This window comes from Heterocephalus glaber, unplaced genomic scaffold (genome assembly GCF_053883595.1).
Source record: "Heterocephalus glaber isolate CG9 unplaced genomic scaffold, H.glaber_assembly_v1.0 deba00000943, whole genome shotgun sequence".
Taxonomy (NCBI): Eukaryota; Metazoa; Chordata; class Mammalia; order Rodentia; family Bathyergidae; genus Heterocephalus; species Heterocephalus glaber.
This window is the reverse complement of record NW_028258175.1, coordinates 8567952-8584136: the sequence shown is the minus strand read 5'-3', so window position 1 is coordinate 8584136 and position 16185 is coordinate 8567952. Positions and strand designations below refer to the sequence as shown.

Here is a 16185-nt window from a genome sequence, read left to right as displayed (position 1 = left end):
CTAGGAGAGCAGAAAGCAGGAGAGGCGGGTGCGGAGAAAGGGTAGGACTCCATCTGAGGAAGTGGAGGAAAGATGGTATGGCTGGGAACACCAGACAACGGGAAATGGCAGGAAATGAAACAGCCAGCATTAGCTGGGGCCTGCGCGGCCACGGAGAAAATTCCACTTTTATCCTAAGCGCACTAGCAGGTTTGGGAGCAGGGGAATGATGCAATTTGGTGTGTGTCCTAAAAACTCACTCTGGCGGGCTGGGGATTTAGCTTAGTGGTTTCGCCACCTGCTGAGCAAGCCCAAGGACCCGAGTTTGATCCCCGGTGATCCCCGGTACCAAAAAAAAACAAAGACAAAACTCACTCTGGCTCCTAAAGAAACAATGGACAAGGGTAAGGGACAAGGGTCGAAGCTGATAGCACTGTTTTGTTTTGTTTTTTCATAAACCTTTCTTTTATTTCCATGTGTTTTCTTTATTAGTACCCATCTGCAGTACATGCATTTTACAATCATCTTGGAGAGTTGGTACATGTACATAATATAGCTTGTTTCTTTTTTTGTTAATCCTCTTCCCTCCTCCTTCCTCTCTCCTCCTCTAATTCCCTTTTCCCCCTTTCATTCTTGTTGCTATTATTCTTAGTTCATATTATGCCATGAAATGTCCGCATGAGATTATTAGAATCCTGTACCTAGCATATCTTCACTCTGCCTATTTCTCCCATTTTCTCCTCCTTGGCCTTTGGTCCCCGGAACCCTTCCCATCTGCAAGCGATCCCTCCCCTTGTCTCCTATGCTTTATTTTTCTCTTAGTTTATACTTTGCCTTACTCAAATGAGAGACATCACATAGTATTCAAGCTCCCGTGTCTGATTTACTTCACTCAACATTATATTTTCCAGGTGTATCCATTCTCCTACAAATGTCTCAAATTTGTCCTTCTTTATAGCAGAGTAGTAGTCTATTATATATAAATACCACAATGTCCTTATCCAATCATCTGTTGATGGGTATACAAGCTGCTTTTAGGAGTTAACTATTATAAATTGTGCTGCTATAAACACTGGTATGCGTGTATCGCTATAGTATGATGTCTTAAGCTCTTTGGAGAAGGACAGTAGGGGGAGAGTTGGGTCATATGGAATTTCTAATTTCAGCTCTTTACGAAATCTCCATACTGATCTCCATAATGGCGGTACTCATTTACATTCCTACCAACAAAGGAGGAGAGTTCTTTTTTCACTACATCCATGCCAACATTTGTTATTTTTGGCTTTCTTGATGATTGCCAGTCTTTCTGGAGTAAGATGGGATCTTAGCGCTGTTTTAATTTGCATCTCCTCTAACAGCAAGAGAGATTGAACATTTTTTCATACATTTGTTGGCCATTTGTACTTCTTCCTCTGGGAAGTATCTGTTGCTTTCGCTTGCCCATTTCTTGATTGGGTCTTTAATTTTACATGAGCTAACTGTTTTGAGTTCTTTATATATTCTAGATATAAGTCCTGTGTCTGAGGAGTAACTGGCAAAATTTTTTCCCATTCTGTAATCTGTCTCTTCACTCTACTGATTCTTTTGCTGTACCGAAGCTTTTTAGTCTGATATAATCCCATTTGTTGATTCTTGCTGACACCATTGTTTTCCAATAGCCCAGACAAGAGATAATGGTGAATTACACAGAATAAAGTGAGGAAAGCATTCAGAGGATGCTTGGACCATTCATTCCTTTACACTGATTATTAAAATGATGTCCCCTGTTACTTCCTGGCGCGCACACAGAACTACAAGAAGCATTCACCTTTGTACTCTCCCGAGCTTAGCACCCTGGCTTGCACAGAGCTGGGAAGCTGCATGGCAGAACAATGAAAATCATGAACCCCAAGTGGCACAGGTCCCCTAAAAGTGATCCAGGAACCACACACAATGCAGTGCTCTGCCAGCATTACCTTGGCATTCACAAAGGTAAAGCTAGCTCTAAAATCAACTATATCAGGTCATGGTGGCACCACAAAATTCCTCCTCAGCTTCAATGAACTACTCCAAAAACAAAGGGAGGACAATAAGAAGCTGATAACTTCAGAACAATTGGGAAAATAAAGGGTTAGAGGACCTGAGCTTGCAAATGAATCAAAGGCAGCCCTCAGAAATTGGCTGTGTATCTGCTAAAATCCAACACTAACTACAGAACCCTCAGTAAAAAGATAAACAATACCTTCCTAGGTCTCATGAGTAATAAGGGGTGTTTGTCACCTCTATTTATTATTCTCACTGGAAAGAAATGTTGGGAGCTCTCCCTCCCTCACCACTTCAAATAGACACCGGTAAAACTCACTTTGCCCTGTTGTAGCTCACATACATGTCCAGAGGAGCTGCTCTTGTGTCTCACCCTCCATCAGCCTGTCCAGAGTCTCCTGGAGTGACCGTGGGCTGGAATCTCCTTGCTCTGACTCATTCCCTAACCCAGAACATGCAGCTCCCCTAAACCACACAGCTATCTCACCCAAGATTCAGAACGATGACAATTCTTTTCAGGGTTTCCTTCAGGCTTATTCCTCCTTCCTAAGATTTAGTTCCAAAAAACACCCATCCTCCCTGACACAGACCTCTCTTCCTTTTCATCCTTTACCCTTCCTTTTTCTCCACCCCCAGTGGCAGTGACTGTAAAAGTAAAGACATTTTCAAAGATAACTGAAAAATCTCCTAAGGTGAGGAGTCTCCTTCTCTCCTGTGAGAAGTCACATTAAAGAACAAAATGGCTCTGCAGCAAGAAAGAAGGAGAATGCAGTAACTTCTCTAAATTAGGGTAGTGTCAATCAGAAGGGACACCAGCCAGAAACTGGGCAAAAGTAAAGGAGTCTCAGAAAAAAATGTTGGCAGAACCCACCAGGGAAGAGCCGTGCTGATCCCACCTGGCCCACATGCTCCTGTAAAAGTGGGGCATGGGGCTAGGAGGGACTTGACAGGACTTGGCATCCAATCAGTAAACCACTTCCCTAGATCTGATTCTAGTATCTTCATGAAGCCCTCGAGTATCATGTCTTCCTGTGCAATCTCCTATCCACAGCAGGATTGCTCCTTAGACTGTCACAAGCTTGCAAAACTCCTGGCAGCTTTATGACTGCAGTAAATGTAAAAGGTGGCAGATTGGCTCATACACATCATTTCTGGTGTGCACAGTCAAGAAAAACTGGAACTGAGGTTCTATCAACAGTGACAAGATGGAGCCTGTGGGTTTTCAAGGCTGCAGCCAGAGGCAGGACAACAGGAGATCTGCTGGAAGGGGCAGGGTGCCTTGTTGGGAGGATCCCAGAGGCCAATCAAGAGATACTTGGCCTGGAGATGCTTGTCTACAAAGGCCCCAGAATGCTGGCCCAGTGTGAATGGCAAAAGTAAAGCCCCAAGACCTACCAGCCTTCATCCCTAAATGTCTGATAGTTCAGAGGGGTCCCTCTAAGATATGAAGGAGCCATTTGAAACAAAACAGACTGCCTACTGCATGCATCTTACAGCTCAGCAATCATTCCTATGCCAGATAACAAGGCTGCTCAGTGGGGAACAGACAAGTAAGCAGGAACAGAAACTCGAGTTGGAGGTAGTGGACAAACATTCATGATTCGCCAAGGGTGCCAGACACTCTGGGCCCCTCACTCTTCCTAGCCCATGTCCTCTCCCGGACACTCAGTCCACACTGATACTGCTGTGACCTGAAATGCCAAGGACTATGCCCACCCCTGGCTTTCTGGACCAAGGACGGTCTGGAGATTCAGGGCCACTACAGTCTGGCCTGCAACCAGGAGCAAAGCCACCAGACTGTTCCTCTCTGGGACTTAATTGGGACCCAGAGAGATGTTCCAGTTGGTATGTATGGTCATGTGGCTGAGACGACAGTGCTAGTCCCTCAGCCAAGTACAGGTGAAGAGGGGCACAAGGCAGACTAGAGGCAATGGCACAGTCCCTAGGAGCCATGGGGAAACAGCAATGAGAAGGCAGCAGCACATCTCCTCATCCAGAGTCCTCTCTGTCCCACTGCCTAGCCCTGCGCTATGGACACCCACACGTCTCTCACAGCACTGCCACCTGAGGACAGCCTCACACGAGCCTGGCACTTTGACAGAGTAACTCAGGGAGTCTTCACTCCAAATCAGAAGGGAGGCAGTGCAGCAGTAACAGCCTCTTGTTGGGAGAGTTGGCAAGCTAACTGGAGTCAGTCGCTTCACAGCCCTGGACACATTTCCAGGCCTGGTGAGCACTGCATCACTCTCACATCATCTGCTTTCCAGGGGACCCTGAGACTGACAGACACGAGTCCTCAAACACATGCTCTCCTCAGCCTTGTTTCCCACCCAGAACTACAGGCACCAAGAGCGTCACCAGCTTGAGCTCACTCAACTTTCCAGAGCTGGGAGTGTGTCTGACACAGGGCTGGTCCTTCCCATGTAGCCAGTATGAGAGGGTTTCTGCTCTCAACCAAGTAACAACAGTCTGTTACCAATACAAAGTTCCACAGCTTCTCAAGGAGCTGGTGGGTCCCAAACACAATTTCCTAAATGAGGCTCAGAGAAGAGGCATTTGTTTCCCAGGAAAATGAGAAGGCACCTGAATTAGGTGGGCTGAGACCTGATGGTGCTCAGGATATAGACAGTGACCAAACCCTTCTGTGTCAGGCACTGTGCCAGAAGCACAGCACACCCACCCCACGGTGTAAGCCAGGCTGATACACACCTCCCCGTGACATTTTCTAGCTAAAGGAACAGGAAGAAACTACACACACGTGTGCCCAACCATGTGGAATGGCGCAGAAACACCGACCCATAGCAAAGGCAGATGCTTGAGCCCTGAGCTACTTCCTGGGCCCCAAGCACTTTTCAATACAAGGTGGCAGGGCCTTCATGGACGGGACTTCAGTTGCTTTTTCTATCTCCTAAGGGGCAAATAATACACTATTTGTGGTCAGCTTTGACAAGATGTAGCTCAACAAGCCACTGATAAGGGAGAAAAACACCCAACCTGAGAGCTCCCTGGAGACTTGCCAGCTACTACAGCCTAACTCACTCAGCTGAGAGCACCTCCAAATGCACCTATTCAGTGAGAGATGCATGACCCTCCTCAGCTCTGGGTCCGCACAAGTGCTTCCATGCCTGAGCTCCAGTCTCCTGGCTCCCATTCCCACCTGTGCAAATAACTCAGATACTCCTCCTGCTGGTTCTTAGAGCCAAAGTGCTGATGGAAGGAGAAGAAAAATCAGGAAGCACTCACCTGCGGAACCACAGGACCCCACTCCACTGACAGGGAAGAGGACATCGTTGTCTCCATGTAGCACCTTCAGCGGAGCCCAGCCGTGCACCTGGGAGAGGCAGGAATCCCCATCCAGTGGCCTAAGGTGAAAGAATACAGCTGCATGACCACATACAGACCAGAGAGCACATGACTCACCGAAAGCATCTCCTGGGCCTCCACAGTGCATCCTTGGAACTACCCAGACCATCATGGTATAAAGACAGAGGAGGCGTGGGCTGGGAGTCAGGACAACAAAGTTTGGATAAGACTCCTGACACTAATTATTTCAACCAGTGCTTACTGAGCATCCACTGAATCCAGGCACTGTGTTCACTGTGGGGGGCAAAGTGCTCATCCTGCCCTCATGGAGCTAAGTCTGATGGGGAGCACAAATATCAACCAATCACCCTGCAAGTAGATGCAAAGCAGCAGCTTGGAATCACAGCGCCTGCCTGGCAAGCGAGAGGTCCTGAGTTTGATCCCTGATACAAAGTGGGGGAGCACTTTCAGGGGTGAGAAGACAGAAGCAAAAAAGGACCTGAGTGAAGAGGATGGACAAGAAGGCTGGCAATGGAGGGAGCAGCATATACAGAGTGCAGAAGCAGGAGGAAGCCAGGGTGCTCCTGGTCCTGAAATGATGGAGTCAAACAACTTTGAGCCACTTTTGCTTTGCCTCACTGAATCTCAGACCTTCATGAGTTAAAAGGAGACAATCAGATCAGGTGGTGTCTGAGTCCCTTCCAAGAAAGGTCAGATCAAGTATTAACCAGGCTCAAATGACCTGTTACACCATCACTGAATCTACAAAGTATAAAATTAATACACACAATCTTTGTAACACCAGGCTGGTTCTGCTGAGTTTGCTTGACAGAGTATTCATCCATAGCAGCATATGCCACTGGGCAATCAGGAAACACTAATAAATATCAAGATCTATTTCTGTAGTTCTTTAAAGGCTGAAAAATCACTTTATAACCCAGTAGAACATAAAGAAGACCTAGACAAACCATAGCCATACCTACCCTGTAAAGGAAGGAAAGAGGTGGGGATGGGAGCTAGAAAAAGAAAACTCAGGGATTATGTGATTCATCCAAGGTCATCAGCCATACAGACTTGAATGAAGGCTCTGTGTCTTCCAAATCCAACTACACATAGTTTTTCTTTCTTTCACAAGCTCTTTATAGGGGCTAGGGATGATACTGAGGGTTGAACCCAGGGCCTTTACACAGAGCTAAATCCTCAGTTTACATTTTATTATTTTTACTTGAGACAGCGTCTTGCTAAGTCACTAAGTTGTCCAGGCTGGGCTCGAATTTGTGATCCTCCTGCCTCAGCCTCCCAGAGTGCTGGGATTATAGGGCTATACCATTAGCTTGGCTTAGTTTTTGTTTATTTTAGAGCAGAGAACCACAAACATTGCAGAGCCTGCTAGTAAATACTTTAGGCTTTGCCACATACTTTTCTTTGCAGGTATTTTTTTACAACCCTTTAAAAATGTAACAACTATTGCTAGCTGGGAGAGGATGTGGTCTCCTTTCGGTCCTCTCTAGATTTTGGTCAGGACAGATGTTTGCCACTGAGCAGGGAATAATCCTCACAGAATTTTGCAAAACTTACCATTTAATACCACAGGTAACAAAATGAGCCTCTCAGCAGGGTATGGAGAAGCCACTCTCCAGCCGGCATATCCCAAGTTGGCCAAGGCTTAAGTGAACATGGCTGTGCCTTGGCATCTGTTAGAACTGCCCTCCTGAGGCTCTGATCCCCCAGCTGGTGACCAAGGGACAGATGCAGAGGTAGTCGGGTGCCCCTCTCTAAGAAGGCAGCAAAACAAGTCAGTTCTTTCCCTAGCCACCCCACAAGCTCTGAGCAGGTGGGATTTTTCTGCTTGTTTCAAAAAGAATGCTCGCCGCTTCCCAGCAACATATGCATATGTTGCTGCAAGGTAAAGCCAGGCCTCCACACAATATGGTTCCAAACACAACTGAAAGTAGCCACCAAGGGCCATCACCTCAAAATGGATTAAAATGATTTCTGAGGTAGAGATGGCCTCCAAATATGGCACCAACACTGACTTAAATACAATCATGGGAGCTGGGCATGGTGGGGCACACCTGCATTCCCAGCACTTGGGAGGCTGAGGCAGGAGGATCATGAGTTTGAGGCCAACCTGGACTATACAGTGAGACTGTCTCAAAAAAAAAAAAATGTTGCGTTTCATTAAAGAGATAAGAATCTTGTTTCAAACCCTAGACAGTGTTGGAAAATGAAGAGAGAAAAAAACAGCTACCACCACATACCCAAAACACAACTGGCAGGACACTGTCTCCTGAACGTCTCGCTTACCTGCTAGGCAGCCTCTTCTTTGCACAGTTTTAAGGAAACTGTGTAGAATTTTCTATCATGTTTCTCCCATTCAATACTAATTCATAAGTCCATCTTCCGACTAACGTATACTCTTAAACATCACTTAAGAGGTTCAAAATCTTCAATGTCAAGATGTTAAAGCTGAGCTCTGCCACCGACATCCCAAGCTCCTAGGGCAGAGAAGCTGAGCGGGTCCCAGCACCCGGAAGGAAGCTCCCCCACCACCATCCCAAGCACCTAGGGCAGAGAAGGTGAGCTGCGCAGGCGCTAAAAGCACCCCCAGCCCCCCGTCAAAATGAGAAAACACGTAAACAAGCCTCAAAAACAGACTTCCAGATCACCTACAGCAACCCCAAAGGGAAACAAGATGGAACGATCCGATACTCAACCACCTGGACTCTCTGAACTGGCAACAAAAGAGGATCTGGGAAAAATGAAATCAGAAATAATTACTCAGATAACAGCAAAGATTGTGCTCATGGTGCAAGAGATGATTAATAAATCTAGAGAGGACACAGATAAAAAAATAGAGGATCTGAGGAACATAATGGAATCCCAACATAGGAAACAAATGGAATCCATAAAACAGATACAAACAGATTTCCAAGAGATTAAAAACTCCATCGAAAGTCTATGCAGCAGAATGAACCAATGTGAGGATAGAATTTCACATATAGAAGATAAGATTGCAATTAGTGAGGAGGAAAAGAAAAATTGCTTTAAAATTGTAAGGGAACATGAGAAATCAATCCAGCAGCTGCTAGACGATGCAAAGAAGAATAACATAAGACTGACTGGAGTCAATGAAGAAACAGGAGAGAGTGCAGATGACATAAAAAAACTGTTCACAGAAGTGATGGCTGAAAACTTCCCAAGGAGGGGAAAAGAACTTGACATACAGATAAGTGAGGCATATAGGACTCCAGCTAGCCTTAATCAAAAAAAATCTACACATAGGCATATAATAGTTAGGATTCCAGAAATCCAACAGAAGAATAAAATTCTACAAGCAGTGAGAGAAAAGAAACAAATCACATACAAAGGAAAGCCCATCAGAATCACAGCAGACTTCTCAGTGCAAACCCTCAAGGCAAGAAGAGCTTGGAGTGATGTATTTCAAGCCTAAAGGAAAACAGGCTCCAACCCAGATTGATGTACCCTGCAAAACTATCTTTCAAAATTGATGGAGAAATAAGACACTTTCATGATAAAGAGCACCTCAGGAACTTCATGAATACCAAACCGGCACTCCAAAAAATTTTAGACAATATCGTAGGAAAAGACAATGAGGATCACAACCCCAGGAAACCCAGCAGAATGAATCCATTGGGCGTGACAAATCAAACCCAAAGCGGGAGAATCCAACAAAAAGAAAAAGTCATGACAAGGCTTTTAAAACTTTTAACTTCATCTCCCTAATGAGTGTATAATTCAATCTTATTATTGTACTGATTAGTATTTTTCTGATTCTAGAGTTGCACACCATTCCTTGTGCTATACTGGCTATTTATCATCTTATGTCTACTTTTTAATTGGGTTGTCAATTAGTGAGATCTAAGAATTCTTTATATATTCTGGTCATAGGTTATATGCATTGCAAATATGGTCTGTTTAAGGACTACTTTTCATTTTAATGATGTTATTTAAAGTTCTGAATTTTGATGGAATCTCATTTATCAATTTATTTCTTTTATACATCATGTCTTTTGTATCCTAGGAAGTTCTTGCCTACTCCGAATTCATAAATATTTCCTTATAATTTCTTCTTAAAGTTTTATACTTTTAGGCTTTCTTATTTAGGTTCATAGATCCCTTCAAGTTCTTTTCATGTATGGAAAAAAAGGGTTGAGGTTAATTTTTTATATACGGATACCAGGTGTTCTAGTCCCATTTGCTGAAAACACTATCTCTTCCTCAGCTCTTGAAATGAGCTTATATTCTATAAAATACTAATGTTAAATAATCTTTCAAAACTCAGTGGACCATATATGTGTAGTTCTATTTCTAGATTCTCTGTTTTATTCAAATGATCTATATGTCTTTCCTTACACCAACACTGCCTTGATTACTGTAGCTTTAGAAGAAGTCTTAAAATTAGGTACTAAACGTCTTCCAACACTGTTTTTGTTTTTGTTTTTAACTTTTCTAAGTCCTTTGTACTCCTACATAACTTAAATTTCAATATCCAATTCTTCATTTATAGCAAGTATACACAGACCTGAATTTTTATATATACCTTGTGTTTTCTAATCCTGATAAATCCAAGTACAAGTTCTAGGGGCACCTAGAGATTTCTTAGTATTTTTTCTGTAGATGATCATTTCATCTACATATAAAGATTTTGCTTCTACCTTGCCAGTCCTATCCTAATTGTGTCATTTTATTGACAGACTATTTTGGTGGGGACTAGGTTTCAAAGTTTAATGGACAGATAAAGAGTAAGCATATCTGCCCTTGTTCCCCACCTTAAGGAGAAAGCATTGTATCTTCTCCATTCATATAAGGTATTTTTGCTCGAAGTATGGAGTACTTGTCTTTAATCTGTTGAGAAGGTTCTGTTCTACTTCTAGTCTCTTGATAGCTTTTACCATGAACAGCTGTAGAATTTAGTCCAATACTTTTTCTCCAACTAGTGACAGGATCATATGGCTTTTTCCTTTCCTCTGTTAAAATGATGACTTTTGGGGGTGGATCTTCCAATGCTGAACCAACACTGCCATCCCTATAACAAAACCACTTTCTACATACTGCCAGATCTGACTTCTAATAGTTTGTTTTGTTAAACAAATTTCTATCTATGTTCATACTTTTTCTTCTATTATTTTTATCCAATTTTAGGATTAGCACAATGTTGATTTCCTAAAATGAGGGGAGAAGTGTTCCTTCTTTTTTCTGCTTTAATTGTTTGATATAATTTATCAGTTAAAATGTATATGAGCCTGCTCTTGTCATATAGGTAGGTTTTCAAGCTAGGAATATACTTTCTTTAATAGGTGCTGTTCAAATTTTATATTTTCTCCAGAGTTAGTTTCATTAATTTGTCTTCCAGGTACTTCTTACAAGTTGTCAAATTTATTTCAAAACAGATTTTTGAAATATGCTTTCTATATCCTTTTAAATTCTGTAAAATCTGTGGTAATGTCTCCTAGATCTTGATACTGTAATTTAAAAAATGTATAATTGATATTGTGAAATAGGAAGAAAAGGTCTAAAAGTGCAAGGGAAGTGGGAGGGGTAGGGGAAAGGAAAAAAGGGAAAAGAAAAAATATGAGAAAAGGAAAAAAATGGAAACAAAGTCTTTGCAAATAGGGAAGGGGGTGAAGGGAGGGCGGGGCGGGGGGGGGAAGAACCAAGATACTCATGTAATGGTACAAGATCCCAATGATGAATGTAACTGTATTTTATACCTAAAATGGACCGATAAATTTAATGGGAAAAAAAAAAGAAAAGATGTTAAAGCTTAACTCCAAAATACCCTGCTGGTACTCAGTGGCTGCACATACAGGTCAGCTCCAGCGTTTGCTTTCCTGAATGGGGACTTTGGTGTCTGCCTGCAGCAACTTTTTCCCTGAGCTGAGAGTACAGTGTGTCCTCAGGCAGACTGTCAGCAGGGGCCTGCTGAGTCAAGCGGATAAACATTTCCTGATATTTGGTCAAACTGCTTTCCCCAAGGCAATCAACAGCCCTGGTGCACAGCCCCTCTCACCATGCAAGGGCTGACTGAGCACCAGCTGGCTTGGAACAAGCCCGCTCCTTTGAACCAACTCATTGTTAAGTCAGGACTGGCCTTCAACCTGTTCTCATTTAAATTCTGGCAAATGTGATGGGTAAGATGTGATGCCTCGATTCACTCTGCATTTATTAATTCTTAATGAGATACAACTTTTTCTTTCATGATTGTAATACCTTTTGAATTATGTTTTTCCCCTAGTTCCTTACTGGTGTCATAGAGCACATATAGAGTGCTTTAAAAAAAAAAAATCTTCTCTTCTATAATAAAGATACTAACCTTTTTTCAGAAAAAAACAAAAAGGAAAGCTAGTAGTAGTGGTTAATACTGAGGAAGGAGGGTAAGAGTCTTCCTTAGGCATCGAAGTGGTTTAATTACCAGTTACCAGAGAAAGCCCAGCCTGTGGCCAACAGGTCATCCTACAGATAGTCACTGGACTTTCCTGGGAGCAATGGCAATCCACAGGAAGCTGCTGCTGGCCTGCCAGTTCCCTCACACACTGCTGCACTCCAGCCTCTCAACGTTTCCTGTGAACACTGGCTTAAAATCAAAATCAAAGTATTACTCAGTACACCGTCTCATCATTCCCTGGCTCCTCCTCAGGTTGCTCCGCAGATGTTCAATCAAGATTCCCCCATACACCAGGGAGAGCTGGAGACCCAGTGCCCTCAGAAGGCTCAGGCCCGTGAGGGTCACCCAGCACTGCTTTGTGTTTTCACACATCACAATGCCAGCAGCTACCTTGGGTGGCAAGCTGGCCTCCACCTTCAGGCTCCATTGAATGAAACCAGCAGGGCAGGAAAAGGAATGAGTCTAAGGCCACAGAACCCATGGCGTGATTCAATTCAGAGGCACTCATCTACAGAGAACGCAAGTGCTATTTCCTAAAAGGCTCAAAGGAACTAAAGGCAGTTGTGAGATAATATCATGTGTCAACTTGGCTATGCCACATTACCCAAATATTTAGTCAAATATTATTCTAGATGTTTCTGTGAGGGTACATTTTAGTCAAGATTGATGCTTAAATCAGTAGATTTTGAGTAAAATAGATTATCCTTCATAATTGGATGGGCTTCATCCAATCAGTGGAAGGTTTCAAAAGAAAAAAGACTGACTTCCCTACAGGAAGAAGCAGTTCTGCCAGCAGAATGCCTCTGCTTTCCCCGGGGTCTCCAGCCTATCAGCCTACCCTGAAGACTTGCCAGCCTTCACAATCCTATGAGCCAGCTCCTTAAAACAAATCAATAGAAAAGGGACAGAGATAGACAGTCAGACAGAGGAAGAGATAAGAGGCAGAACATGATCAAGGCAGAGAGGGAAGCAGAAGTTCTCAGTATCTCTTTCTCTGACCGCACCCCCCACCCCCAACTAGTTCTGTTTCTCTGGAGAACCCTGAGTAATTCAGCAGGTCACAACACTTAGTTCTCAGGCACAAAAAACCTTCATAGCCTATGAGCAAAAAGAACACTATTAAAAGCTATCCTATTATATAATTTAGGAGTAGAAAACAGCCCTGTGCATGAAAATGTTCATTTCTAAAATGGCTAATAACAACAAAAAACAAAAAATACCAACTATCTAAATACTTAACAATGGGGGAAGCCTTTAGCAAGTCAGAGCATACTGACCTGACAAATAACAACTGTATTAGTCAGGGTTCTGTGGAGAAACATAACCACCAGGGATGTGTTTAACTAGATATAGATATAAAAACAGATTTATAATAAGGTCTTGTTTACATGATTATGGAAGACAGGGAGTTCCACAACCCACAGTCTACAAACTGGAGACCCAGGAAAGCTGGTAATGTAATTCAGTTCGAGTCTGAAGCCCAAGAACCATGGGAGCAGATGATGCCAATCCTAGTCTGCTGTGCTTTATATCTAGATGCACCCCCAAAACCTCATGAGCTCATAGGTGGGGCTTTGGGGAGGATATTGGATCATGGGAGTGTGATACTCATCACTGGATTAGTCCACTGATGAGTTTACAGCTGGGTGTGATGTTGTGAGGTGAAGCCTGGTGGAAGAGGTGGATCACCGGAGGTGTGGCCTGGAAGGGTCTCTCCCTCTCTCCTCCCTTAATTCCTCTCTGCTTCCTGCTGCCATGCCATAAGCCTCCTCTGCCATGTTCCTCTGCCATGCCACGCTGCCTTGGATTCAGCTTGTTAACTAAAATAAAACTTTCCTTCTTAAGTTGTGTCCGGTATTGGGTCCCAGCAACAAGAAAGTACCTAAGATATAGTTAAAGGGCAGCAGAAGACCAATGTCCCAGCTCAAGCCCACAGTCAGAAAGGAAATAATTCTTCCTTTCATCCAGTCTTTGTTTATTCAGGCTTTCAAGGGACTGGATGTCCCCCACATTGGGGAGAGCATCAAGCGCATCAGTTCAAATGCTAATCTTACCCAGAACTTCCCCACAAACAATAGAAATAATGTTTAATCTGGGTACACCGTGACCCAGTAAAGCGGACCGTCACATCAATCATCATATCAACCAAATGGTGTCCATAATTACCTAATTTTCATATATAGAAACATAGAAAATATATTACAGTATAAGATTTAGATACAGCATAAAAGAACCTAAATCCTAGCTTTGCCAAATGCTTTGGCAAACCTTAACCCTATGGACTCCTGTTCTCTCATCTGTAAATTAGGAGTGATACCCACTAACCTCACGGTGCTGCTGTGGGTGTTACACTATGGCACGAAGTGCCATGCAACATCAGGGGCATGACAAGTAAGACTGTGATGAGGTGAGATTACTAACACAGGTACTGTTCGTGTGAATAAGGACAAGAGCAAAGATAAAGAGCAAAAACTAGCCACAATTTCATGAGAAAGTAAAAAACTAATATGAAAACAATATGAAAATCAAAAGCTTAGGGCTAGAGGCATACTGAGCAGCTAAGTAACACCATGATATTTTGGCCGCACGGAAAAGTGCATTTATATGTATTCCTTTCACACTTTAATGGGCTGAACTATGGTATTAGCCACAAACAGAGTGGCCCTGTGTACTCAAAAGCCTAGTGAAGGTGTGACTGGCCTGTGTGACAGTAAGAAGACTGAGCATAAGAATTACAACAAGAAGCCAGGCGTGGTGGTGCATGCCTGTAATCCCAACACTCAGGGGGCTGAGACAGAAGGATCACCACATGTTCAAGACCAGCCTAGGTTACATATCGAGTTCAAGACCAGCCTGAACTGCCTAGTCAGACCCTGTCTCAAAATAACAAAAAGAGAGAGAGAGAGCAATAAAAAGAGCAGTACAAGAGCATCAGTGGCTGCCCTGAGTTGTGTCACACAATGTGCCAGCCCCTGTGCCAAATACCCCACGAAGTATCTCACTGACTCCACAACACCCCTAACAAGCAGATGCTGTTATCCAAACAGGTGTCATCTGAGGCCAGAAGCTCTGGGAGGTAAAGCAATTTGCCCTACCCAGTCTAAGTAAAGTCACATAGCAAGTAAATAAAACTCCAGGTTATCTGGACTCTGAGATCCATGGTTGTTATTAACTACGCTTTTCTGTTTTAGGCCTTTACCTGCACCAAGACCCCTCCATGATTTAAAATCTATAGCAACTCTAGTGTTAAGCCAGTAAGTGCAGGCAAGTTGCTGCTATCCACACCACTGAAGACAGACACAGAAATCACCAGCCATGACTATCCTCTAGACTAACCCTGCCTTCCTCCTAAGTTAGAGATGTGAGGGAAAAATGCATTTGTACAAAGTAAGAACTTCAAGGCACACAACTCAACCCTCACTTGGTATTAAATGCCTTCAAGTATGGTCTATTGCCCTCTCTTAGTTCTCAGGAGAATGCCAAGCTAACAGTCCCTCCTGCTAAAGACATGCAATATGAATAATGCCCTAAACAAATACAAAATTCACTCTTATCTCACCCCCTACCGTAGAAGGAGAATGTTACTCCATTCATTAAAAGCTCAAGTGGGACTTACTTCTCTGGTGACCCCGAGCGGCCTATGTGCTTCCTTCCCAATGAGCTCCTGTACACATCATCCTCATTTTCATCTACATCTTCATCATCGATGCTTTTCACATCAAGTTTCTGGTACCCAAGGTCCCCGTTCAAAGACAAAGAATCGATTTTCCATGAGCTGCTGCTCTGGCTTCCATTGGAATTTGGCCCGAAGGGGCCTTCAAAGGTTGACATGATATTGACTGAGGAGCGGTCTGAGTTTTCCTCCGAGCTCTCCCCCGCCCTGGGGATCTTTTTTAAAATGTCCCCAGAGTTCTGCTCATCCTCCTCCTCGTCAAATGAGATAATGTTGGTCACTTTCTTTTTCTTCTTCCGCTCCTTTTTACATTTGGCATCTGGCAAAAGAAAAGATACGATGTAAGAAAAAGTAAACAAGTCAAAAAAATAATTGAGGCAACTCCCCTCTACATAATGGAAAATTCTTAGTATTCTATGGAGAAATAAACTGTAAGACACATTTCAATTTTTCTAAATCCTAAATATCTCTACAGAAGACTGAGAAAAATGGATATGGGCCTCTACCTCTGATTTAAATAAACACAACACAGAACATAAGTTGATAATGCTTCTTCTCATAGTCAATTTGATTCAAAGGGTGTTACCATTACTGAAATGATTTTCACTGTTCCACTACAGAAAATACTCTCATGGCTGGTAGATGAGGTAAGAAAACAGTCTGGAGGTTGCAATCTACTGTTTCATGGCCACAAATCCCTCCCACTGCTGTACCATGCCCCTTACAATGGGACTGTGTTGCTCATCCCATTCAGAGGGAATCTGGGCTGGGGCAGCATTCTGCATCTACCAATGAAATA

General features: G+C 43.3%; 1 protein-coding gene across 17 annotated transcripts in view; it reads right to left on the bottom strand.

Moving 5' to 3' along the window:
• The window catches only part of Snx29 (sorting nexin 29), a 543288-nt gene that overhangs the window by 461553 nt on the left and 65550 nt on the right, over positions 1–16185 (bottom strand). For all 17 annotated transcript variants that reach the window (XM_087208901.1, XM_087208905.1, XM_087208903.1 and 14 more), the window contains 2 exons: positions 15330–15705; positions 5245–5363 (listed from right to left, as the gene is read on the bottom strand). In XM_087208901.1, coding sequence (XP_087065027.1) covers positions 5245–5363; positions 15330–15705 — 495 coding nt within the window. The remainder of the gene's footprint in view (positions 1–5244; positions 5364–15329; positions 15706–16185) is intronic.